This window comes from Triticum urartu, chromosome 4A (genome assembly GCF_056163025.1).
Source record: "Triticum urartu cultivar PI428250 chromosome 4A, HENAU_Tu73, whole genome shotgun sequence".
NCBI lineage: Eukaryota > Viridiplantae > Streptophyta > Magnoliopsida > Poales > Poaceae > Triticum > Triticum urartu.
This window is the reverse complement of record NC_141876.1, coordinates 453812534-453821776: the sequence shown is the minus strand read 5'-3', so window position 1 is coordinate 453821776 and position 9243 is coordinate 453812534. Positions and strand designations below refer to the sequence as shown.

At 50.1% G+C, this 9243-nt stretch overlaps 1 protein-coding gene and 1 pseudogene across 1 annotated transcript; one reads left to right on the top strand and one right to left on the bottom strand.

Moving 5' to 3' along the window:
* Window positions 1-2832: 2832 nt before the first annotated feature.
* Window positions 2833-4117, bottom strand: LOC125553952 (LOB domain-containing protein 1). Its single transcript, XM_048717593.2, has 2 exons — window positions 3716-4117; window positions 2833-3612 (listed from the first exon to the last, which is right to left on the bottom strand). Exons 1-2 carry the CDS (start codon window positions 4007-4009, stop codon window positions 3235-3237), a joined length of 672 nt encoding a protein of 223 aa, XP_048573550.2. The 5' UTR covers window positions 4010-4117; the 3' UTR covers window positions 2833-3234.
* Window positions 4118-7816: 3699 nt separating this feature from the next.
* On the top strand, window positions 7817-8515 carry LOC147976143 (uncharacterized; annotated as a pseudogene).
* The last annotated feature ends 728 nt before the right edge of the window (window positions 8516-9243 follow it).

Genomic DNA, 9243 nt, shown 5'->3' with positions numbered 1-9243 from the left:
TTCATAGGTTTGCTTGTTTTAAAATGTGAATAAAGAACGATCGTACTTTTTCATTAGTTCTAATTGTTTTAATTGTTTTTTACGGATTTCTTTTAACACAGTTCCATGGAAGCGCACGGGGCATCATTTAGTTTTAACATGTGTTAGAGCAACTCTAGCAGACCATGCAAAACTGCAAAATTCTGGCGAGTATACGGGCTCGGCTCATTTTACCGACCAGAACAGAGCCCACATACTCACCCAGTCTGCAAAAAAATTTGCCGCAGCCCGCAAACTGCACACCTCGACCGCTATAACTGCGGTTCCGCGACTCGTTTGCGGGTCCAAACCCTATCCCTCGCCGCCGCCGAGCCACGCGATTCCCCTTCCCCCTCTCCACATTTCTTGCCGCCGGCGACCACCCGACCCGCCTTCAGCCGCCATGTGGGGCCGAATGTGGAGCTCCGGACGTGGCTCCGGCAGCAGATCCGGCGGCGGAAGGGACACGGAGCGCGAGCGGCGCGTCCGGTCCAACGGCGCGCGAAAGCCTGGGGCCCGGAAATGGACCAACTGCGGCCTATCGCTGCCGGCGAGCTTCCAGCGGAGCGAGACGGCGGAATACGACCGTCGGCATGCGTCCTTCTCCTCCACGAGGTCCTCGTACGCCGGGAGCTCCTCCTCCTCCGGCGCGGGGCCTTCTCCCCGTGAAGAGGGAGTGGTAGGAGGAGCCCGCTCCGCTCGGCCACCGCGGAGTCATCGGGCCGGAAGACTACGTCGTTGACGTCGACGCCGTTGTGGCCGCCATCGCCGAGCGGAGCGTGTGCGAGGAGGCGGAGCGCCAGCGCCACGCCGAGGAGCTTGAAGCCCTCAAGTGACGGGAGGCGGTCGCCGCCAACCTCGCTGCCAAGGAGAAGGCCGAGGAGTGGCGCCGCATCCGCGCGGAGCAGGCGGAGAAGTACGTCGACCTGTGCAGCTCCGGCGAGGAGGATTGAGCGTCCGGCTCCTCCACGGCGTTGTCCATTTGCCGTGACCTCGCCGCCGTTAGATCCGCCCCCTCTAGTACTAGTTTAACGTAGTATGTAGTATAACTATGCTTGTAGTTTGTTGATCATGTGATGAAATATGTTTGTGCAATTTCTTCGGCGAAAGTGTTTTTTTAATTATGCAGGTTTAGATACGGGTTTTATTAGGCCGCGCTAGTTTTTGACCCGCAAACGCGATCTTCATGAAACCGCAAACGCGTTTTGCGGGTCAAATTTTTGCGGGGTCTGCTAGAGTTGCTTTTAGGGTGACAACATGTGGGATATTCATGGGCGATAAATGCTAATTTAAATCGAATAGTATGTCCATTTTTTAAGCGGTCCATTTATTTTCTACGTATTAAAATAGTAAAAAATGAGTGATATTGCGGTTTCTTGTTAGCCCCGCCAACTAATATTCAACCCTCACGTGTTTTCCAACAGACAGGGAGCAGCGATGGACATTTTAGGCCTGCTTGGACATTCTGTATGCGGAGCCAAGGGGTGTTTGGATTCATGCGGCACGATTTAGTCAAGCGCCACGCTAATTCCACACTAATAGGGAGGCTACTAGGAGTGTAGGGCACTGCAGTATTATTAAAAAACGACAGCACAGGCGGCATGCAGAGACCGGGTTGGAGTGCTGATACTAGTTCGAAAATCGCCGATGACGACGATGACCGCGCACCGATCATAGCAGAGACGGGCCGTCGCCGTATCAGACATGCGTGGTTGGCGAGGGAGACTTGGAATAAAACCGTTAATAACCCAAGTCCACGTAGAGGCTTTGGAGTTGGACTGATAGAGTTAGGCAGCCTGCTTTTGGTCTTTTTGGGGCTGATATGATGTGATGGCGAGGGCGAGCCCGGTCCATTCATGCATGGCTGCGCTGCAGGATGGCTCCATCGTTCATCTTCGCGCGCGTGCTGTGTGGTTTTACACCTGTCAGGTGAGAGGTGCTACACGGCGAACGTTCCACCGAAAACAACATGTGTTGATGAAAATACAGCACAGACTACCGACCTAGCTGCAGTTGTTATTTTTCAAGTGAGATCTTTGTCACTATAAATAACAAATAAACGGTGTCCGCAAGTAACATTTAGTTAACTTTACTAGCATCATACTTTATTTAGAAAAAAACTTTATTGAACTGTTAAATCATAAGTGGGCTCATACGGAATTAAACGGACCTGGTTTACATCCCTATTTTCCTTCTCTATCCCACCCTAAGACTCGTTAAAAACCATGCATGTTACATATTACTTCATGTTTTTCAGTATACTCTTGTCTTCGATGTGTTCGATCACATGAGTGCTGTTTAGCCCGAACAGGGATTATATGCTAATTTGATGACCCGCGATATTTTGCATCCGGTAATCAGGTTAGGTGGTACTCAAGCTTGCAAGTCGCAACTGAACCGTACGAGTTCGATACTTCTAGCCAACAGTACCACTAGTAGAAACTAGAGAGTGCCAATGCAGTGCGGTTGTAACATTGTCAGCTTATACCTAAATTCAGTTCGTTTGGCAATAGCTAAAACTCGTGAACGCCTGCTAATTACAGTAACTCAGCCGATACGTCACACGTGTACGGTCGTCAACGTTTCGTGTACCAGAACAGAATTATGTTCATCGCGGATTTTAAATAACAATATGGGAACGAGATTTGAATTCAAAAACACATGCATATATCATATCGATCCCATTGGACGAACAGGAGTATCTGCCGGGTACAGCGCAAATCGTGGCGGTTGCAGAGGATCAATATCCACAATGTGTCCATGTACACCATCCACTATTGTGAGTTTGTGACCTAGCGGCCGAGTAATTTTCTTTTCATGATAATATGTGTTTATTATAAAAATCGTAATACAAATCATGTACATATTAACTTGACAAGACAGGAAAAACAGCAGCACCCCGGCCTTCTTTGCACGAAGAGAAACATCAGCCAAGAAAAAAATTACAATCAAGACCGAATAAATCCTGTAGCTTCACACCATCGCCCCTCATATGCCTCTAGCACCATCGTAGTAGACATAAAAAAAATGACGGATCATCTCCTTACCCGAACTCGACGCGGCTTCGTCACTGATATTTAGATCCAAGGTGACTCACCAAAAGACGAAGTCATTGCCGTTGAACATCTAGTGTACAACACTAGTATTTTGTATCTACGTACTAATATGTATAGTACTACGTGTACTTCTAGTGATTAAGCGCCGTAGCCGGCATGCTCAGGTCCAGAGCTGCCGGGCCTCTTCCCACGGCGCGGAGTCGAAGTCCGAGTCGTATAGCGGTTGGTACATGGCGCCGCCGCCGCTACCACCGATGCCGTTCAGCTGGTCGCCCAGTGGCGGTGGTTGGTGCAGCTGCTGGTCGCCTCGGTGATTGGCAGCAAACTCGACGCAGACGAGGGCGAGGAGGTTGGCGTGCTGTGCCTGGATGCTTAGGAGGTCGGCCTGCGCCCGCGCCAGGTCCACCTTGAGCTCGTTGGCTTCCTTCTGCAGCCGGCACACCGTCCCGGCGCACCCGTACACTGGGTCCCGCAGCCGCGCCTCCGCCTCGTACACCATGCTGCTCACCGCGTCTGCCCGCGAGCTCTCCGGCAAATCCTGCACCGATCCATGCAGAATCCGCATCAACACAGCACTTGCACGCACGCGCGGTATGCAGCGCACGTCACGTATGTCAAACTAAAATGTGCTCCATACGAACCTGGAGGAGCTTGATGATGTTGCTGGCACCGAAGACGCGGTGGGCGGTGGTGAACTTGGCGGGCCCGGTCGGCGGGAAGTAGGGCGCCAGCATGCAGCCGTCGGCGCAGCGGCGGCGGAGGACCTTGCACGCCGCGCACGGGCTGAGGACGATGGTCGGCGGCGACGACGGCGCGTTCCCCATCAGCGGGAATACAGGGGGCGGCGAGCACGACGACACGCGCGACGGCGGCGACATGGAGCGGCCGTAAGGTTGCGCCGCGGCGGTGATCGTGGCCTCGTTGCTGTAGTCCATGGCGTATAGGAGAGCAGAGCACACGGAAAGTCAGTTATGTATGTGATGGAAATAAGCAGCGAGGAGAGTGAAACACCGGCCGCGAGATCGCTGTGATCTGGCAATATATCTTCCAAGTTGAGATGGAGCATACATTGGTATATATAGAGGACAGGCTTACGTGGAGTATTTTCTTCCACGCGATCGAGATCGATATGTCTTCTTGGAACGCAGAAGAACAAACGTGCTCGTAGTCAACAGAAAATCAGTTGCAGTTTTGCTGGTACGTAAGTATGTACCAGCCAGCGTGATTTCTTGGACAAGTTTGGCAGAGTTTTTGGAAGGCTAGAGTGACTAGATGTCTAACTAGACAGGACATACTGCTAACTAATCGCTTGATTAATAAATTCGTACACAAAGTCCTGACATGTTTTTTAATACCCTGCCAGTTTTGTTTTGTCATAATATAGTAAGAATGACCTCCTTCTACAAAAATCATATGAACACTTTCAAATTAGACTGCCCTTAATGAGAGTATCATAGGTAGTCCATGCATGCCTACTGTGCATTTTTTTTATGAGATGACATATAACTAAATAAAGAAAAAAAGAGTTCAGTATCACATCATGATACCGAATCATCTCAAGGTCCCTTTTGTTTGGGCTACGAATTCCTGAAAATCACTGCGGCTATGAATTCCTGCAAATCAGCTGTAGATTTGGATTCTCATAAATCAGAATTTGTCTGTTTGTTTGCTCGTTGTCGGAGCTACAGAACGGACAGACAACGGAGCTCGTAGTGGAGGGGCAGAGGTGCCCGGACGAAGGTGGCAGTGGCCGAACCTAGAGAGCCATCGCCATCTCTGTTCTATCTTCTGAATGCGGTCGGTTGGGGAAGAAAGACCAGGTGGAGAAGAACTGTCAGTGCAGAAAATTGGGGTGCGGTGGCATTTTCATCGTATTAATGGGGAGAACTTGGTGTATTTTTCAATCTTTTTTTTTGCGGGTAAGTGTATTTTTCAATCTGGGTAAGTGGCAGATCGGGAATTAGCAAAATCGATGATTCCAGCTTCCGGCTGCGTGTAGTGCATTTTCCAGAACTGATTCTAGATAGCTAATGTGAAAATCCAAATGTTTGTTTGAGACTCGGATTTGCATGGGCTAGAATCCAAGAATCTCTAGCTAAAGCCCAAACAAAAGCCACCAAAATGATGTGCTACTATGTGTCATGCATGACAATAAGTAAAGTCATTTATGATACTAACACATGATACTTCCTCCGTCACAGTTTAGAATTAATGATTTTCGCATACATCGCTTTTCACATTATGTGTCATAGTACATCGCTTTTCGCATACATATTATACTAAACAGGCTTAGAATTAATGATTTTCGCATACATGGCTTTGACGATGAAGACATCAACGATACTCAGTCTCCATTGAAATACATCTGCGTACATCAATCTATCACACTAAATGAAGTCATGTTGTCCATTTATCATCAAGAGTAAGATGCATGCACGGTCCTAATTCTTTCACCAAAGCATTGAATCGATTTTAATTCTTTCAAAATGCATGTCTGAGTCATAAATCTTTTGAAGTTATTCATCCGAGGTCCTCATCTCTTTGACCACACCTGACGTGTCAGCGTGGCGCTTTGACCCTGCCCATGTAGACAGAAGGTCCAACGGCGGCTGGATATTTATGCAAATTAGCCCTTATAATATTTATGCTTCCCAACCCCGCTCCCTATGTCCTCTAGACAATTCTCTTCTCTCTGTCGGCGCTTCATCGCCATGTTCGCCAGCGCAAGCTCGTCTGCAGTCAAGCGCCACAAGAAAAAGTCATTCGGTGCAGCCTAACCTTGGCAACGCCGTCTCCATCGCCAGTAGTAGCTCCTCTTGTACCGCCGCTACCATCGGGGAGGCTACCGTTGGTGCCATGTCCCCGACCGCGCGTGCCTCCCATCACGACCAGCCCAAGCCAGAGCTCGCCTCCTCCCGCCGTCGGCAGCAGCTGCTGCACCCCAGTGCCTTACAACTCCCCCTTCCACATGTTCTTTCCTTCACCTCTTCCTCACTCCCGGTCTCTCATCTCCCTATCTCTCCCAGCGCATGAACCTCCATGGACGAATGCCCGAGCTCTCTTGTCGCCGATCTGGACACTGTCCGCCGGAACCCTTGCGTCATCGGCCAGATCGGGTGCCCTGCGGTTGGATCCGCCCATCCCCGCCGCCGCAGCTCTTCTCCTCCTCGGCTCCGGTGAGTCCCGTCGCTTGGTCATGGTGCGGTCACGCCAAAGGAGACGACGAACGCCCCTACTGCCTCACTCGTCTTCAGTGGGTGTGCGAGCGCCCCTACATGCACATGCACGGCGATGGACACGACAGATGATGGATTATTCCTAGCGTCTTTGGCACATCCTAGTGGCCGACGCTATCGGACTACCGCTGCTGATGACCTCTGCTTCTCACCGGAGCAGTGCTGCCACTGTCGCTCGCTTTCGGTTTTGCCACATAGGGGTGGGGGAGAGGAAAGGGGATGCGACTGTGAACAAATTAATGTTCGAGGACTTTTTTTCAAATATGTATGACCGTTCATTACTCCTTCTGGGTTCTCCTAGTCATGTGGCCATGGTCAAAGCGCCACGTAGGCAGGTCAGCGCTGGTCAAACGAATTTAGGACCTAGGATGAACAATATCAAAAGATTTAGGACCATTTTGAAAAAATTAGGATCCAGTCAAAACTTTGGTGAACGAATTAGGACAGTCCATGCATTTTACTCTATCATCAATTAAAGCCATGCGAAATTGAACATTCAAGGGGTTTGCTCCGAGCACGGAGGCCACTAAGACCTCATTTCTGTGTAATATTATAGTATAAGGTTGGATATTAGAAAGCCAACTGAGAGTTCCCCAACAAGTTGTGCGTGGATGATAAGATACTTACAGTAAGTGTGTTGGTGATCACCCAATTATGGTTTAGTTAGCATGGTCCAGAGAACATTGACTTCATCACCTTTGCAATTCATTTCTCGCGTACATATATGCTAGGCTCCGATTTTGCTGGAGATATTCCCGATCAGAAGTCTTCTTGGCATGCAAAAGGTCGCGTCATTGTGTCAATGGTCAGCAAGACCTTTTCACTAGAGTATGAGGATGCTGTTGACCGACATGGACTTCGCTACATCTCCCCATTTGTCATATGTGGATTTTCGTGATCATTTTCCGGTATCTTCCTAGGCCCATATCAATCATTTTGATTTTTCAGCTTAAAACTTCTGGAAGACGAAGAACAAAATGAACAAAAAGAAGAGTTTAGTTAGTTATACATATATGAGACAGGTTTCTTTTTTACATCCATATAGGAGACATGTTTGACTTTCCATGGTTGTAAGTTCAAAGCTGGAGACCATTTCCAAGCGCATGACAGGCGAGGGAGGCTGTTAGGTAGCTCGGTACATGCAAAATTATAGCTAGTGGATACGTGGTCTTGAAGGGGTCATGCAATCTCGACCCGCAAAATGCGTTTGCAGTTTTACGAAAATCTCATTTGCGGGTCGAGAATTAGTGCGGCCGAACAGAAACCATAGATGAAACTCCATAATTTAAAAAAATAGTTTCGCGGGAGAAATTGCACCTCCTGAACACGAGTAGTTCATCACGTACTACATATATTTTACATGATCACTACAAACACTAGTTCATACTAAATATTACATCAGTACTAGTACTAGAAGGGGGTGGGGGGATCTCACGGCGGCGAGCTCGCGGCCATGGACGACGCCGTGGAGGAGCTTAATCCTCCTCGTCGGAGCTGCCGAGGGCGATGTACTTCGCCCTCTGCTCCTCGCGGATGCGCCGCCACTCGTCGTCCTTCTCCTTGGAGGCGAGGTTGGCCGCGACCGCCTGCCGGAACTGGAGGTTTTCGAGCTCCTCGTGGTGGCGCCGGCGCTCCGCCTCTTTGCGCACGCTCCGCTCGGCAATGGCGGCCGCAACCGCGTCGACGTCGGCGACGAAGTCCTCCGGCCCGACGACTTCGCGGCGGCCGAGCTCCTTGACAGGGACGAACTCGAAGTCCTCTGGCTCCTCCGGCTCCTCCGACCACTCCCTCTTCACGGGGAGAAGGCCCGCGCCGGAAGAGGAGGAGCTCCCGACATAGGAAGATCTCGCCGCGGAGGAGAAGGACGTGGCAGAGGACAGGGTACGGCCGTGCCGATGATCGTACTCGTCCGTCTCGCGGACGCGGAAGCTCGGCGGCGGCGAGAGGCCGCGGTTGGTCCACTTCCTCGCCCCGCGCTTCCTCGCGCCGTCCGACCGGACGCGCCGCTCACGCTCGGGGTCGCTGCAACCGCCGGAGCTGCTGCCGGAGCCGCGTCTGGAGCTCAACATGCGGCCCCACATGGCGGCTGGAGGCGGAAGGGGGTCGCCGGCGACGAGAAATGTTGAGAAGGGGGGTGGGGAATTGCGTGGCTCGGTGGCGGCTGGGGATAGGGTTTCGACCCGCAAACGCGCCGCGAAACCGTAGATATAGTGGTCGGGGAGTGCGGTTTACGGGCCGCGGCAATTTTTTTTATGGGTCGGGCGAGTATGCGGGCTCTATTCTGGCCGGAAAATTAGGCCGAGCCCGCATACTCACTGAAATTTTGCGGGTTCGCGGCTTTTACGGGGTCTGCTAGAGTTGCTCTTAGGCACTTATAGGTGTAGTACACTACCACACCAAGTAGTTTATTATTACAAAAAAGATACTTCGTCTGTAATATAAAATGTTTTAACCACTACATTAGTGATTTAGTATGTCTGATATTAGTTTACAGAGAAAGTAGATTGAAGAGTCATTTTGATATGATACACTACTGCAAATCAACTATTAAGTACTAATGCACACGATCGCATCAGCATGAAGGAAGAGTTGTAAACCATGTAAAATCAGAGGTAAATGCACGCAGAGGTGGAGGTAGCAGACGATTGCGCCTAGGGCTGACCTAGATTGACCGATGAATTTTCATGATTTTCTATACTTTGTAAAAAGTAATTATAAGGGGTGTGTAACTAGACCTAGGGCTATATCCACAGTTTCTCTAAGCCTGATTCCGCCACTAAATGCATCACTAGTGCTTGAACTTGCCATGAATGTTTGCTTTGATGCTTGCGATTGTAGAATATAAAAATGGCTCAAAAACTTGGCTTTGGCGTGCAATACAATGCACTTGTTGTTCGTAGACGTTAATTGTGTTGACGTGTCATCATTTTTGT